This window comes from Cololabis saira, chromosome 10, assembly GCF_033807715.1.
Source record: "Cololabis saira isolate AMF1-May2022 chromosome 10, fColSai1.1, whole genome shotgun sequence".
Lineage (NCBI taxonomy): Eukaryota > Metazoa > Chordata > Actinopteri > Beloniformes > Belonidae > Cololabis > Cololabis saira.
In genome coordinates, this window is record NC_084596.1 from 22558030 (window position 1) to 22575741 (window position 17712).

The 17712-nt window shown below is 38.0% G+C and overlaps 1 protein-coding gene across 2 annotated transcripts; it reads left to right on the forward strand.

Moving 5' to 3' along the window:
• The first annotated feature begins 1317 nt into the window (after positions 1 to 1317).
• LOC133452617 (endophilin-A2-like) lies at positions 1318 to 17615 on the forward strand. 2 transcript variants are annotated; one of them, XM_061732072.1, is made up of 9 exons: positions 1318 to 1476; positions 8534 to 8602; positions 9226 to 9442; positions 9746 to 9879; positions 10103 to 10261; positions 11795 to 11898; positions 13437 to 13570; positions 13695 to 13751; positions 15176 to 17615. In XM_061732072.1, exons 1-9 carry the CDS (start codon positions 1432 to 1434, stop codon positions 15361 to 15363), a joined length of 1107 nt encoding a protein of 368 aa, XP_061588056.1. In that variant the 5' UTR covers positions 1318 to 1431; the 3' UTR covers positions 15364 to 17615. The 2 variants fall into 2 exon arrangements, with proteins under 2 accessions (XP_061588056.1, XP_061588057.1); XM_061732073.1 differs by lacking the exon at positions 13695 to 13751 and having other exon boundaries at positions 1320 to 1476.
• Positions 17616 to 17712: the final 97 nt, after the last annotated feature.

The following is a 17712-nucleotide window of genomic DNA, read 5'->3' on the forward strand; positions in this document are numbered from 1 at the left end:
GTTTTTTCTTAACTTTTTTTTTTATTGATTTTATGCCAATTTTTGAAAAAAAGGGCATACAGTCAGAGGCACAGCTCTATACATTTTGTTGTAGCAGCATGTCCACTATACATTTGAAAAGAACAAACGCAAAAAACAGGGGCAAAAATGTATTACAACAGTTAGAACAAAACAAAAACATTTCATATACTGTACATATTTATGCTTATCTGTCTCTTCCTTGACCCACATACACGCTCACACAAACATACATTCACATCCACACGCACACCCTCACATACACATCCCAATACTAGAAATTAATCAACAACAGCTCTTATTAACATACAGGACTGTCTCAGAAAATTTTAATATTGTGATAAAGTTCTTTATTTTCTGTAATGCAATTAAAAAAAACAAAATGTCATACATTCTGGATTCATTACAAATCAACTGAAATATTGCAAGCCTTGTATTATTTTAATAATGCTGATTATGGTTTACAGTTTAAGATTAAGATTCCCAGAATATTCTAATTTTTTGAGATAGGATATTTGAGTTTTCTTAAGCTGTAAGCCATGATCAGTGATATTAAAATAATAAAAGGCTTGCGATATTTCAGTTGATTTGTAATGAATCCAGAATGTATGACATTTTTGTTTTTGTAATTGCATTACAGAAAATCACAATATTCAAATTTTCTGAGACAGTCCTGTATATACAAATTTTAAAAAGTGAAATGTGCAGTAGTATGAGGTAGACATGGTTATTGAAAGGTGCATTGTTACAGCATATGACTTATTATATGTGGTTATTATTATTATTATTATTATTATTATTATTATACTGCCCTTACTTTTTAACAACTTGTGCTTTTTATTATTTTTACCTCTTTTCTTATAATTTTATTTCATTGTATTTGTTATTTACTGTTTAATTGTGTCCTGCTGCTTTTAATGTTGATGTAAAGCACTAGTTTGAATTACCTTGTGTTGAATTGTGCTTTACAAATAAACTTGCCTTGCCTTTGGCAAATACAAAAGTCTGCAGCTCCCTGACTCCTACGATCCCGTGGATTGTTTAATTGAGCCGTTCCAGAGGGTAACTGAGTACAGACTACTCCTCATGTGTGTGTTTTCTCCGGGTTTGGAGCCAGTTATCCAGCAGGACGAACCTCCCCCTGGGCAGCAGGACGCCGAGGCTGTCTGGCGAGTTTTAAAGGCTGATTTATGGTTCCGCGTTACACCAACGCAGAGCCTACGGCGTAGTAAAGTGCGCGTCGCCGCGTCCCCTACGCCGTATCCCACGCCGTAGCTACGGCGTACGCGCTGCGTCAATTTAACGCGGGACCATAATTCAGGCTTTCCATCCACGGAGTCAAAGTTTGTGTCGCGGATCAGCAACACACACACAAACCCGGACCTGGAGCTGGACACACGCTGACTGGACAAGATGTCGGTCGCAGGAATTAAGAAACAGTTTTACAAAGCCAGCCAGGTAAAGCTTTTCTCTTTCCTTTTGTACACAAGTCACTTATTTAGCCCGCTAGCGGGACTTTATTGCGCTAGCTTCAAGCTAGGCACTTTACCAACGTGGGAAGCAATAAAAACACGTTTACACTTTTACAAGACACTTTAACTTTTATGTATTCAGCCCACGTTAAAGTTAAGTGCAAAAAGAAGTGGAAATGTGTTTGTTTTTCCACGAGTATCGTTCACTTTAACCCTTAAATTAGCTCATGCTAATGTTTGGACGCGACGTTTCTGTCAGTTTCAACACAGACTTATTTGGTGAATAATTTGCTAGAAAGTGAATATTGTGTATATTTATCTCTTCTCTTCATACATGAATCACTTGGGAGGTTGTTTTTCATCAGTTTGCAGTCAAGTACGGTCCAAGTTTCACTTAATTAGCGTCAAAACGCTAGATTGACAGCATGTATTAGTTTAGTTTTCTGCTGGTATTGAGCCGTAAATCACAACTATCAACTACTGTTCATGTTTATCTCATCTTTCATTAGGTATTAAAATAAATGATTACATATAATAAGTTATATAATCAACTCTGCTTCCAAATTGTCAGTAATAAAACTGATTTTATGTCTGACATGCAATGACAATAAAGTCTTTCTAATTCTAATAAAATTGACCTGGGAACATTCTCCATTTAGTATTCATCAGTGTCTGGTGTCAAATATTCAGACCTGATGAGGATGAATTAGAAAATACACTTGCATTTGGATTGATAGCTGTTTTTATAGCCTACACCACACTGGTTTCTATTAACCCTGATTGACATGACCTGTCTCCAAACCTGAAGTACTGGTTAACCCACACCAGATCTGCGGTGTAAACCCCAAATCTTCATGTGGAAGATACTGCTTAAGTATCCTCAAAAATCTGGTCATTTAAACCTTGTTCCTGTTGACTTTAAAAGATTTTGAATCAATGTTGATTATTTGTCAGAACCACTAAACTATGAGATATGTCATAGTGTGAGTCATCAGCAGTAAGTCATTGTTGTCAAGTGAATAACATGACAGTGCAATTTCTATTTATGTCCATATCAAGTTTATTAGAACTATTTACGATAATTAAAATCAGTAAGTAAATCTAATTTTATTAAGCATTTTCATTTGTTCAAGTAAATGTTTTGGGCTTTCAAATATTTCAAATAGTCCAATGTGAAACGAATGATTGTTTTTACCAGAGCAACGGAAGTGACAGGGGATTCCTCAGCTGCCCAAAATAATGAAGTCTTTCTGAACATATCCCCCCCAAATTGGGGGGGGGGGGGGGGTTATGTTGGATAGCCTTACCCCGACACAGCCCTCTCTATTAATCCCAACAGTGCCATAAAAATGGCGTGTGTGTGTGTAAGTGTGTGTAAGTGTAACCAGCTCTGGGTAATTCTCCATTCCAGCTGCCATGCATGTTTCAGATGTTTCCCTGCTCTAACACACCTAATTATTTTTAATCAGGTGTGTTTATGCTTAAACACACCTGGTTCTCTAGAATCCCACAATTTATTTTGCAGTCTGGACATGGAAAGGTGAACTTATTATGCAAAACGGCTCCGTAATACCTTCACTACTTGATTCAGAGCATCACTCCCTCTCGACAGCTCCGCTCAGCCAGTGAAAGACGCCTGGTGCTTCCACCACAACCACTAGCTAGTGAAATCAGTAGCCAGACTCTTCTCCTCCGTTGTTCCCCGATGGTGGAATGACCTACCAAACTCTGCCCGATCTGCAGGGTCTGTACCTACTTTTAAGAGCAGGCTAAAGACCCAGCTCTTTGAGGAGCACTTCGGCATCTAGTAAGATGCATGCACTTACATCAAGATGGTGTCTTCTTAGACGTAGCTTTCCTATTTATAAACAAGAAAAGATATTCTAGCACTGGCGTGACAGCACCTGTGTCCAACTGCACTCTCAGCAGTCTGACCAGCACTTATCCAGCTGTATCCTCCTGTGTGATTTTTGTGCTTGTGTTGTTCTCTCATTTGTAAGTTGCTTTGGATAGCATCTGCTAAATGGTAGTAGTAGTAGTAGTAGTAACTTCTCCTGCTGTGACTCCAGCTGAGAGTGGCTTCTGGAGAACAGAGCGAGCACCAACCAGATAACTTCCGGGTTGAAGCTCACGCTGAACTAGATTTGTTGCAGTTCCTTGACTGGCTGCAAAACCGAGTCAATCTCTATTGATGAAACTATTACTTAAATTATGTAATTTAGTGAAATGAAACTTAAAAACATCAGGTTATTTTTAACCAATCCCAATCATTCAGAAATCATCTGATCAGACCAGATTTCCAATCACGTGAACGGATCAGGACATAATTTCCTTTTGCTTTTCCTTTCTTTTTGTCTCGTGTGAAACATATTCCTGCTCAGCTCTTTGGCTTTCCACGTTTAAAAGTGTGCCTGAAGGCTTTTGTGAACTTGTGTGTCAGTGGGAAAAGACAAAAAGAGTTTTCATTGATATTTATTCACATTAGTATCTAATCTGATATTAGTTGTCATCATTAGTTTCAGATATTATTTTTGTTGTTTTGTTATTTATTTTGTTTTTGTCACCCCTGGTAGTTTGATTGCAAATGTCATGTTGCTATAATGCTGACCAACTTCACTTGATGCTGAGGATACCAATGTTGAGACATGGTTTGTAGGCAGCCGTCAACATATTGACAATCACTTAAAATCCTTAATTTTTCTCAAAAATTGTCAGTGCGCCCTATAATCAGGTGTGCCTGATGTATGAATTTTGTTGTACTTACTGACCGTGAACAAATTTTAGACTGCGCTCAAAAATCTAACAAAATGTTGTTCGACTTCGGTAAGCGACGAAGCTGCTCCGCTTGACTGACTGTCGGACCATTCCCAGCTGACACATTAAAGTCGGTCCTTGGTTGGATACGGGTTGTAACGTCACACAACGTTGGATAACTAATTATGTAGTGCTGGCAAGCAACCACCATCCAACATCTAGTCCATGTTACCTCACTATAATTTGACGTAAAGCCAACGTTAGGTTTTTAGCACAAACCCAATTTCTAAATGTATGAAGCCAGATTGACTGAGTGAACAATGTGGTATGTAAATTTAGAATTTAAACGGCTACAACAGCAAAAGTAAATGAGTGGGCCAAACTCTTTATCGTCTATTATCTGCGTGCAAACGTTCTCCGTTTCTCCTCAAATCTGCTTTTCTGCACTCAATTCACTGTTGCACATACAAATGTCCTGCTGTCCATTTTCAGTCCTTCTCCTTATGCTTCATGTTCTTCTCTATACATGTGATGCATTTATTCTTATATTTTAACTTTTCACTCCAGCCAATAGAAGACCATATATGATGCTGAAGTCCCAGGGCCCTTGTGTAATTCTTGTTTTAGTTCAGTGTCTCCTCCAGATAAACCAGTAATAGCTACATATATCTATGTGGAAGTGCATGAACAGTTTAATTCTGTAGCAGAACGGGTGAATGCTGCTTTTAGTTTTATCTCCAGGATCTAAACAGCTTCTGCAGTTGTTATAGTTGTGCATTTCTTGTTTCATGACTTTTCATGACTATTTTTCTGAAACAAACAGACAAATGTAATTGGTCTGTTTTATTACTGACATATAATATGGGTGGGCATGTATGTAAACCTGGCCTCACTAATTATGTTGTCATTGTTTGTTTTTCTTAGTCATAAACACTGACATGCACATAAAAGAAGCAATTACGTAATTTATGGGACTGTACTGAATTAGATAATAATTAACTAGATTTATACTTGAGTTAAATTTTTATGTTTATAGTGCCGTAAAATGGTGATTATTGTGAATTTGTGCTCTTTTCTTACAAAAAACGGAAGAGAACTAAACGTGTGCATGATCTCTTGACCCAATTATCTGGTGATCATCTGAGGTTACAAAGTAAAACGAGCAAACCACAGAAGGCAACAGTGACTTCAATAGGCGCTTACATACTGGCGTTCTGTAACATTTCTGTAAAAGTTTTACTCCATTGGCCTTTAGATACTGGCCCAAGCAAGAGAGAAAATAATGCAACCATGGGTCCTTGCATACATGAAAGTGGCATTCTGGAAACAAAGTGTGACCTGACGTTGTGTTCTGTTCATTGAGCTCATATTAATAATAATGAAAATAAAAAAGGTGGAGGGGAAGATGCTTCGGCTTTCTTCATATTGTCACTGCCCTTTTAACAGAAGCACATGGATGGCCCTCACATACATGACCGGTCTCTCCTTTTTCAGGCCTTTCGGTCTGCTCCGGGCGGTGGGAAAAAAGAGGTGATTTAGTTTCACGCCTTTCTGGAAAGTGGCTCTTACATACAGGCACTGTGACCGGCTAAATGTTCCACAAAGAAATGCCAGTATGTAAGCGCCTAATATCACATGTCGCACTCCGATGGCTGGGATCTTTTCAGTGGATCGGTTGGGCAGAAGCCTTTGTGTACGGGGTAGGGCTAAAATTGCGCGACATTTGTTTGCACATTATTGTGTCTAAGGGCAAATGCACAACTATCAGGTGAAGCAGAGTGTCTTATGAAAATGTGACTTGGTTTGGTTAAAATGCCACATTAAGATACAACAGCTCCCTTTTTAACCATTCCAGTACAGCTATGTTTAAAAAAGCTGGATGTAGGGCTGGGCGATATATCGAGATTTTAATATATATCGATATATTTTCAAACGCGATATGGTACGAGACAATATCGATTTAATAAACAAAAAAAAATGTTGAATTTTTTTTTTTTTGATATAGCTTATTTGGTGGCAAATTGACTTGAATGTTTTATTTGAGATTTGCACAACTGTCAACCTCAGTGGAAAAGTCTGCCTGTTACTGTCTACATTGTATTAATTGCACAGTGTATTTTAATTTAATTGTTATGCAGGAAAGGGATATTTGTTTTATTTTATTCAAGAAGCATTTTTATTCTCTATATGCAGGCAGTTTATTTTTATTTCATTTGTTTTATACATTTTGATATTGTACAGACCTCTGTTAATAAAGGAACCTGTGTGACATTTGGCATGAGGCTTTGTATTAAAACTGACTGTTTTTTTTAAGGGTTTGCCTCAGAAAAAAAAATGAAGCTAACAGAGATGCTATGCTATAATACTTTGGGGGAAACCCCAATTATGGCACAGAAAAAATATCGAGATATGTATCGCCATTCAGCTAGAAAATATCGAGATATGACTTTTGGTCCATATCGCCCAGCCCTAGCTGGATGTATGGGGTAGAGCCAGAAACTCTACCCCCCTCTCCTGTAAGATGTGCCTCCTTTTTAGAAATTACTGTTAAGGTTTACACTACCCACTTCCAAAGTACACAAATGCAGTATATTGTAAAGTCAGGTGGATATAAAGATGCTGGATAATTTTACTCTGATCATGGTCTATGGTGCCGCAGCATCTAGAGGATATGAATGCCTAATTGAAAGAGCTCTTTTCAGATTTAGATGGCCCCGAATTAGGTTGTGACAGAGTTTCTGATTTCGTAGTCACTTCAGACAAATACATGCTCTCAAACAAAGGAATCATTTGTATTCCTTTATTTAGTCTGCCCCCTTTTCACAATCTTGTGAACCGCAAAGTGTCCAACAAAAGTGTCCAGTTCCTCTAGCTTGGGAAATTCAGTTTTGTAGTTGACTTTGTCTCCGAGGTGGATTCGGCCTGCAGAATATTGCTAAAACTGACTCTACAGTTAAACCGGCCGCAATTGAGAATTTGAGATTTTATGATGATCATTTCTTTGTCAGTAAAATCATAATATCTTTGTATTATGGTTTAAACAACTGGTTAATATTGACAATTATTCGTAACAATTGCACATTTCCTCTGTTAAATAAATTGAGTGAAGTTCATAGTGTTTATAATGTGTTGTACACAGTTTTAACTGAATATATTACATTTGCAATGTATAGTTTTTGTTGAGAAGCCAGGCAAAAAAAGTCTTCTTTTTTTTTCTTTTTAATTAAAAATCTTTTTTCTCTTTTGTAAGAATTAGGTAAATCATTAGCACAGATATAGTTGCACAAACATTTACAGGGACATCATGTTTGACAAATAACTCTCAAATAAAATTGTGTCAGCCCTACCAACTCGTCTGTGGAGTCTTTACTAAGCAGCTGTCTACTTTCAGGTTAACATTTGTAGAGAAGTAAAGGAGCTTACATTAATGTTAAACTAATCTCACGTTTCCACTGAATTCTGGTTGGTAGTACAATATTAAACCCTAACCCATGACCTGGCTTGTATTTCTATTGTCACATGTTAAGACCCTACAGCTATTGCTGCGTCAGCTGTGTAATAGCATGATACAACAAATAAAATAAAAAAGAACACAACACAACTCTGTTCAGAATGGACAAGAATTTCTCAAGTCCTCAGCACTGTATTTTGAAGTCGTGCATTTTAGGCTTCACATGGAAGTGACAAATCTTTGTCAGCCAGCCAATAGACTGTAATGCTTCTAGCTCCACTTAAAGCATACTGTAACACTGGGTTTGGTACCACCAACACCGGAACACCAAGGGCTCTTTGCAATTTTAGGTTGAATTTATATACCGGTAGGTTGTATTGCTCTTTTGGGGTCCCACTTTCCCCACTCAAACTTAATCAGTACTAATTGAACACTGATGTGCCTCCCATCTGGCCATATGTTGGCAGCTTCCCAAATTTGTCGGCAGTGTGGAAAAAGTGGCATTAAATCATTTGGTGGTCTGGCTAGTGCCTTTTTATTCACATTTTAGATGGTGAAAAAGGCTAATCTCTCCTAAATTGATATAAGCTTCATTATATTAATTAATGGTTATATGAGTAGCCCAGGGGTGATTTCAGTAGGCTACTGTTCCTTCTGTCAAAGTCCTGTTTCAGTGCTTATAACCAATAAATCTAACAGTAGATTCACCTATGTATACTGCACACATTTTGAATTATGTTAAATTAGGATTGATTTATCCTCACATTGGTGACCCTTATTCTAAGTAAACCTTCACGAAGATCAAAAACTCAATGATTTCCATTTGCTCTATTCACAGTTGATGAGTGAGAAAGTTGGCGGAGCCGAAGGAACCAAACTGGACGAAGACTTCAAAGACCTTGAAAAGGTATTTCATATGTTTAATCATTATCTTTGCAGAATAATGCATGCATTAAAGGCAATATTTGATAGTGGTAAGAAAAAGTATGTGAGCTTCTTTGAATTTACGGTTCTTCTTAATTAATTTGCCATAAAATGTGATCTGATCTGCTTAGCCACAATCCTTTTCTCCACTACAGTAGTAAGAAGTGCACCTATAGATATCTGCAAGATGAAGCTTAGCAGAAGTGGGGTGCTATAGCACAGCATTGACCAAAAGCATCAAAGTAATCTGCCAGACGTTTTCTAACAGGAAAATCCATTGTTTGGACGACAGTTATTAACCTGATAAAGATGTTGTGGAATGACCTGAGAGCCATTGAAACCAGACTTAGTACAAGTGTGTCTAAGCTGTAGCAGTTCTTTGAAGAGGACTCATCAAAAATTCCTCCTGAACATTGTGCAGGTCAGATCCAGACCTACCAAAGACTCATGTTGACATAATTGTTCCCAAAGGAAATTCCACCAACTATTAACACCAAGAGTTCACATACTTTTTTCTTGCTATTGAATAATGTAAAATAATATTCTTCAGGTTAATTTGACTCAGTCTCAGAAATGTAATCAATGTCTTTTATTGTGCACCAACAGAAAGCAGATGTTACCAGCAAAGCAATAGTGGATGTCATCGGTAAAACATCAGAGTATCTCCAGCCCAACCCAGCAACAAGAGCTAAGCTCTCTATGCTCAACACAGTGTCCAAAATCCGTGGGCAGGTGAATAGTCCAGGATATCCACAGCCTGAGGGCCTTCTGGGAGAATGCATGACTAAATATGGATGGGACATGGGCAAGGACACGAACTTTGGTAAGAATGACAGTCTGTTAAATAAGTGAAAAGAAATAAGACACTAAGGAGAGGGTCTGCATGAAAGTGATAACAAATGGCATTATAAGATTTGACTTTTCTGCAGATGGATATTGTAATATTTAAAAAATGTTTACAAAATTAACTTAAGTTTCAAGGTGATAATTTGTGATTTTGTCCGTGAGTGCTTCAGAAAAGATTGTGTCTGTTTATACTGGAAAATCCCATGTGTGTGCCTTAATTTTATGGCTGACTACTTGTGTCCCGTACTTCAAATACTGACATTTGTGTGTGTTTTTTAAGGCGGGGCTCTGGTAGATGTTGGTGAAGGGATGAAGAGAATGGCCGAGGTCAAGGACTCTCTGGATATTGATGTTAAGCAGAATTTTATTGATCCACTTCAAGCAGTTGCTGAAAAGGATATCAAAGATATTCAGGTAAAATCAAAAATCTACGTGTTTAGTCTCGGCATTGAACAGCGATCTACTCAGACTGTGTTTTCTGTACTTGCATTGAAAACATTGGAAGTTCAGTTGCATAACAGAAGAGATGCCTTTAATATATTTGCATCACAATTAAACCAAAAAGCATTTTTCTTAAAACAGTCATGAATACCTGTAAGTGAAAATAATTCCAGTCACATGTCTTTAATACCACAAGCACCAGCTTAAGAAGTTGGAGGGCCGGCGTCTTGACTACGATTACAAAAAGAAACGTCAAGGTAAAATCCAAGATGAAGAGATCAGGCAGTCCCTGGAGAAGTTCCACGAGTCCAAAGAGCTGGCTGAGAGATCCATGCATGACCTACTAGAAACTGACGTAAGTTTGCACTGTTACAAGTTTACCTTTCATATATTGAAAGCTCTTGGTAAACCCCTAGGGGTGTGTTTGCGCAATGTCATTGGTTGTGCCTCTATTAAAGATGACACTGTTATTAATTTATGACCCCCAAAAAAGCCAACCGTACTTTAAAAGATTCAACGTCAACAAGTATAATGGCTTCAAAGAAATGTTTCATTAGGCATGTTTCCACTAGCTGGACCAGCAAGTCGGTTCAGGTTTTGTTGGCGTATTGTAGAGGTCTGTCAAGGAGTTTTCTTTTAATGTCAATCTCTACGATCTCGCATTTTCTGATTGGGTGATAGGTTGGTAACTGAGAGCTCAATGCACAGAGGTGTACCTTGACTCGTTTGCAAGATAGGCTGTTGGATTTGGGGTGCGGCAAAGTTAATTACTCTGTGAGAAATGCAGTGTGTGGCGTGAGAGTGCTTGAGTCTCACGCTCAATGCATGACAGTGCATGCACAATCAGCATTCAGTTAAAATAGACAAAAAGACGTTTCTTTTTTTTTAATCAAAACAGAATTTTATGACTTGGGAAAATTGTCGTCGGTCATCGCAGTAAATGTTGGTAACGGTAAATGTATGGTTTATCGCTCAGACCTTGTAGCATCCATTGTTTGTGTGTCTTCTTTTCTTTGTTCTTTTGCTGCATTCTTCTTTATCGTCTTTTTGTATGTTCCTGACCAAAAAATGTGCATTACCAAAGGTCCAACCAGAGGTTCTTGTGTGGCGCTACGGTGTCATAGGGACATGCTGGCTGAGGAGACTGAAAAGAGGATCAGTCCCATGACTGGTTACTTTCTGGCAGGTTTAGCCTGAACTCCTGCTAGTGGAAACGCACCTATTCTGAGTGTAAATGACTAAATTAGGAATCAAGAGTTCAGTTTTGCAGTTTTGCAAGAGTTCAGTTTTTGATAGCCAAGAGTTTGAAACATTTTTTCCAGAGAAAAATATTATTATTTAATGCAATATGATGTCCTAATCACTAAATAAAAGCATTTGATCGAAGCACAGAGATAAGTTAGTATAATTATTTGGAAAAGTAAGACCTGAACTTTCTGCCCATGAAATCAGAATTTCTGTTGCAAAAAAACTGGTTATAGTTTACGTGTAAGAACAAAACTAGGCCTTTTTATGTTTGTTAGCTGAAAAGTGTTTTCTAGCCAGCATCTCTGACTTCATGCGTTACAAATGCATGTTACCAGCAGCTCACAGTTTCTCAGACAACAAGACACATTTTTAAGGATGTTATGTAGCAGCTGACATGACTTTTTTTTTTTTTTCCCCACAGTGGGTTACGCAATGCAAAGCTTGTAAAACCTGTTTGCTCTGCTGTTTACTGTCTTCGTGTCACTTCTAAAGCTTTTTGCATGAAGCCATTATTTTGACCTCACAATGAACAAGTGAGAATAATAAGGAAGTAATATTTACTTGAAAAAAGTTTATGGCTAAACAGACAGACTTGTTTCTATGATTTTATTTGTCTGAAATCTTGTTTGTACTCATGCAGGAGGAGCAGGTGAGCCAGCTGTCGGCCTTTGTGGAGTCTCTGCTGCAGTACCATAAACAGGCCTCACAGATCCTGGAGGAAGTTACTGACAAACTGAGAGAAAGGTCAGCACTTGAAATATTTTTTGGGAAATGGCAGACTTTTTGGCTTTTGAATGTCAGCATAAATTGTAGCTTCCATAATCAAACATTTTTGTTTTCAAGGTGAATTTAATTCTTTATTTAAATGTAAAGGTTTTATTCCTTCTGTTTCACTGTACTGATATCACTTTGTTTTGATCATAGTTGCTACATGGAGTTTTCAACCTTTTTATTGACCCTTTTCAGTCTAGATGTGTTAAATAAGGGAGATGGAAATTACTGATTATTGTCCTCAAACTGCCAAAGCTGCACATTTGCTAAAGTTTAACAGCAATATCTGCCTGGAAGTTGTAACCCAGTCTTTAGGGATGGGTGTCAGGAACAAGCGACACAAGGGATTGCAGATCTGGGCAAACAGTTACACTTTTGGTATACATGTGACGCAAGTTCATTAGATTGTCCAATACGAACGTGTATGCTTTGATTTATGACTGTTTACATCCTGCTACTCAGTCATGGCTGTAAAGTCTGTTAAGAAAGGAAGCAAATAAACCACAGGACAGACTGGAACTCTTCAGGACCATGCAAAGTTATTTTCCTGGATGAAGCCAGCTTCCAGCTGAAATCTATTAAATTGATTTTACGCTGAAGAAAAGGTGAATATTACCATGAGTGTTGTGAAACATTCTACGACCATACACATTTAGGGCTGCTTTTCTAAGCGAGTAGATTCACTCACAATTATACCAAAAGAACAAAAAGAATAGTTTTAAAATGTTCTCCAACAGCAACTTCTCCTGACATTAAGAAATTGAATCACTACCAAATCCTTTGGCCACCACTGCAGAAATGTCCTGCACACTTACATTCTTAGAATAATGTTGGCTGAAGTTGTGTTGGGAGATAAGAGGCTGAATGTAAGGAGGTTTTCAAATACGGGTAGCAGTTTTAGTGCTCCGGTTTATACGAGCAGCCAAATGAAAAATATAAAGATATAAAAACAGTCAGTGCACTTAAAAACAAGTAAAGATGTGGGGAACTAGGTGGGTGTCTGAAGTTCTTCAGATGAGTTTTTAAAGTATATACACGGTGGGATGTCAACAGGGTTTAGTTCTTGCACAATAATCATAATGAATAAGCAAATGAGAAGATAAACATGACTTAGAAATCTCATGTTTTCTAACTGTTGGCAGTTTTCCTTTTTTTACATGTCTGTTGAGCTTGAATTTATATAGTTATATCAATAAATATGGATACCAATAAGCAACATGGATATTGATATATGAATTCTTTGCCAATCACTAGATTTTATTTTTTATTTTTTTTTTTACTATATGTGAATCCCATTTTTCCACTTTGAGCACCACAACCCAAGCACCGTGAAGTTCTTCCTAAGAGAAGACGGTCACCTCTATAGTCAGTATCTCCAAAACTGGACAGCTCGCACCAAAACGGTCCCCAAGGATAGGGCATATAAATGGGCACATTATCTGTCTAACTTGGCCATATTTGTATTGTATTGAGAACAGTGACATAAAGCTTTTTATTCTGATTCTGTGCAGGGTAAATGACGCTCAGTCTCGTCCCAAGCGTACATACAGTGCCAAACCCAGACCAGCCTTGGACTACGGCGAGCTGGAACACTCAAACGGAGGATATTCATCTTCTCCAGCTTGCCCTCCAGCTTACTCTGCTGGTGAAGTTACTTTTGTCTCTTTTGTTGTTCTGTTATATGTGGGGGTGTGTCCGTGTACCAGAAAGGTGTGTTTGCAGGTCTGTCATTCTTCTGACAGATTTGTGTCCTTCTGCACCATAAACAGCCCCAGCACAATATCCAGTACCATCCGTCAAAAGAACCTCTATCAGGAACAGACCCCGTGAGTGGACAGATGGAGATTGTGTCACTGATATAAGAGGGTCATTTTACTGCTTTCATTCTTGGTTGCACACATGTGTAACAGAGGCTGTCTGTCTTTGTAGTTAAGTATTTACTAACGGTGTTGAATGGTGTTTATTGTGTCAGCTGTGTCCAGCTCAACGGGTCAGAACATAATAGGATACAAGTGTGTCTGTTGCTTTTCACCTAGCAGGGAGATGCAGAGTCGTCAGCGAAGCAAAACATACTGATGCTTCTACTGACCTGCGACTGGAGCTCCTCACTAAAACTATAGCAAGATTTTTTTTTTAAGAAAAATGCTTTTGGGGTCACTCACTGAACACTAAAACTTCTGAATCTCAGGAAGAATCATGACCTATGGGTTGACTCTCAAATAAGTGTGGAAAAGAAATCCTCGCTGAAACCTTAGTGGGCATAATTCTAGTTCAGGGGTCGGCAACCCAAAATGTTGAAAGAGCCATATTGGACCGAAAACACAAAAAAACAAATATGTCTGGAGCCGCAAAAATGAGAAGTCTTGTATCAGCCATAGAATGAAGGCAACACATGCTTCATGTTTCTATATTAGTTATAACTGGGGGAAGATTTTTTTTTTCATTATGTACTTCGAGAAAAATGTAGAAATTCTCGAGAAAAAAGTCAAAATGTCAAGAAAAAAGTCGAAATGTCGAGAAAAATGTCGAAATTTTGAGAGAAAAGTTGAAATGTCAAGATTAATGTTGAAGTACAATCTTGAGAAAAAAGTTGAAATGTCGAGAAAAAAGTCGAAATGTCGAGAAAAAAGTCGAAATGTCGAGATTAATGTTGAAGTACAATCTCGAGAAAAAAGTTGAAATGTCGAGATTGAAAAGGAAAGGAAAAAGGAAGAAAAAAAGGAAAAAAAAGAAGAAAAATAAAAAGGAAAAAAGAAGAAAAAATAACAAAAAAAGAGTAAAAAAGAGAAAAAAAGGAAAAAAAGAAAAAAGAAGAAAAAAGGAAGAAAAAAAAGGTCAAACATTTTTGAAAAAGCTCCAGGGAGCCACTAGGGCGGCGCTAAAGAGCCGCATGCGGCTCTAGACCCGCGGTTTGCCGACCCCTGTACTAGTTGGATGACAAACATTTTATGCATCATGTCAGTACTTTCAGTTCGGTCTTGAGATTCAGAAGGATTCTTATTAGCACACTGCACTAACTCACAAGTCATGACATTTAACAATTCCTGTCTTAATGGTTTGTGTTGGTCATCTGTTCTGGGGTGCCACTGGAAGTCATATACCAGTAGCAGTTTGAGTCTAATGAACAGCTTTCAAAGTATGTACTAATATTGTTGGAGAAATTTCAGAAGTTCTTCTTGTGGATGGACCGCATATTTGATCCTACTCTGTCCCTGCTTGTTTGTCTTTACTTGTGTTTCTCTTTCTCCAGCTGAGCCATGCTGTAAAGCCCTGTATGACTTTGAGCCGGAGAATGATGGGGAGCTGGGCTTTCGCGAGGGCGACATCATCACTTTGGTCAGTCAAATCGACGACAACTGGTATGAAGGAGCACTTCGTGGAAAAAGTGGATTCTTTCCCAACAACTATGTTGAAGTGGTGGTGCCCCTGACACATTAAAACATCTGGCAACATCTGGATGAAGTGGAAAAACGGAGGGTGATCAAGGTTTTAAGAGTATCAACCAAAGGATACATTTTTCTTTATGGTAATGAAAGGGTAGATATTGCAAGGAAGTGACCAAATGACAACACAATGTTTCTATTCTGCAAAGATTTAATGAATTTATAATTGTGAGAACATTAAGCACAGTGGGATGTTTGTTCAGAAAAAGAATGCCGTGTTTTTGGGTGCATTAACAATATGAGTCTTTACTATCTTTCTCTTTGCACCTACGCACTTTGTACACTACACCTCGACAACCAAAACTGAAGGCAAGTGACCCTGAGACAGTGGCATGTGTTTGACATGTGCAACAGTGAATATACTCAATTTTTCTTATTCTATTTTATTCAATATATGACATCTTGTTCTGCGTATTATTCCTTTTGAAACTGCTTACATTTTTTACACACCCATTTTTAACCTTTGTGCCTGCAGACTTCAGCACTGTTGTTGATCAAAGACTTTTGTAAGTCAACAGGGGGCGTTGTCTGGCTTTGCAGATGTTTCAGACCATCCTTTACTGCCATCTGGTGGTCGTGTGCAAGGACTTCTTCTTAGCTCCTTGCTTCTGTGGTACTGGCATTATTTCTGTCAAATATTTCTTAATGAACAGGTCATGTAGCCTCTCCTTGGTTTAAATGACAACTTATGCAAGTCTAATTAACTGTTCTATAGTGCATAAGTGCTGAGATATCCCAATAATAGTACACTACATTATATTTATCAAACGTATTGTTAACCATGAGTCAAATTGAGTTGTTGTTGAAAGCAGTCTGCCCTCATTATCCTTATCACCAATGCCTGACAAAAGTTGTCCGAATTCCATAATTGCAATAGATCGAATTTGTTTTGAAACGGGTGTATTGCACTCAGTTTCATGTACATGTTAAAAATAAATCTTTTACATTTTATACACTAATTTTTACCCACTTGGTTAGTGAGCGTGAGACCGAGGCCAACACCATGATGCCCTTTAGTTGTCCGGTTCCTCAGGCTCTATTGATGCTGCTGGCGCTGTGCAGCTCAGAATGTTTTCACAGCTTTTCTCTGAAGTGTCTGTCCATGAATTTTCTATTTGTGATTTTCTTTTCCTCTCATTGCTGCGTAAGCCTGGTTCTGATTTGGAGCATGGAAATTAATGTGAAGTGCGCTTGGCGTTGTTGTACGTGCCTCCATTTTCAGACGGACTGCGCACCAGACATGACGAAGCATGCTATCTCCTAGTGATTGTAAACTGAATTTACAAATAATGAGGGAGGTCTTTTACACAATGGCTGGTTTCAGTTCCGATTAAGCCTATTACAAGCAAACTATGAACTGTCAGGGTTTTGCTTTTCATTAAAATGCCAACTTTCTCTCCTTGTCATGATCCCCTTGTTGGTCCGCCCCTTCCCCACTCATCTTACCATCTTTATTTAAACTATGAGTGGAACTGACATGTCTTTTCAACGGGGAAGGGCACACAGCAGTGGATTATGCCCTCCCCCACCACTCTTTATTCACCACCTGCCCCCCTCTCCCTTTCTCATTATCTGCCCAAAGCTCCTGGTGCCTCTGAAAACTAGTCTCTTAGTCCATACATGGAACAAAATCTTTATTTGGTCCTTTTGTAATGTTATATTTGCATGTTTCTTTTTATTTATGTTATGTTTAGAACCCACTGATGGATATCTGTGGTTCAGATGTGGATTTGCATACCCTGTTACGCCAAATTTGAAGTCCTGAGTTTGAGTGTATGAGGAGGAAGGTCTGCGATGTGATGATATAATCCACCTTGTAAAACATTAATGATAAATATGATGATGATGAATAATATTGTGAAATAAAGGGCTAAAAATCAATATTTTAGAGACGCTCCTGACACAACTGAAGGAGTTGAGTGCTGCAGCTGACATTACTAAACGCTAAAATATGTCACCTCTGCAATATTAATGAAGTATTAACAGCCTTAAAGCTTTATGCCATTATGCACATTTGCAATAAATATTTTTCTGTGGAATAAATGTAACTTTTATTTGCATGCATCTTTATTCGGTCTTTAGTCTTATTTAACTGTGACACTATGGGAAGGTTAAACGTGGGATTAGCCTGGATTGTCTGCAAAATGCGTGGATTACCTCTTTCCTAAATGTAATCTTGTGTATTGTATGTTTGTGTATGATATAAACTGTTCATTTTCTTTAATAAATGTAAAGTAATTTTGACAATTACGCAATCGTTTTTTATGTATTGTACTTTTCATGCAGTCTGTAACACTTGTTTTATTTGATTAAACAATAAGTAATAACTAAAAACCCTCCTTCG

Bases quoted from the DNA above. Each gene is read 5' to 3' on its own strand.
- LOC133452617 (XM_061732072.1), top strand. From the start codon at position 1,432: ATGTCGGTCGCAGGAATTAAGAAACAGTTTTACAAAGCCAGCCAG. The intron at 1,477-8,533 runs GTAAAGCTTTTC...CTCTATTCACAG, and splicing joins AGTTTTACAAAGCCAGCCAG to TTGATGAGTGAGAAAGTTGG. The intron at 10,262-11,794 runs GTAAGTTTGCAC...GTACTCATGCAG, and splicing joins ATGACCTACTAGAAACTGAC to GAGGAGCAGGTGAGCCAGCT.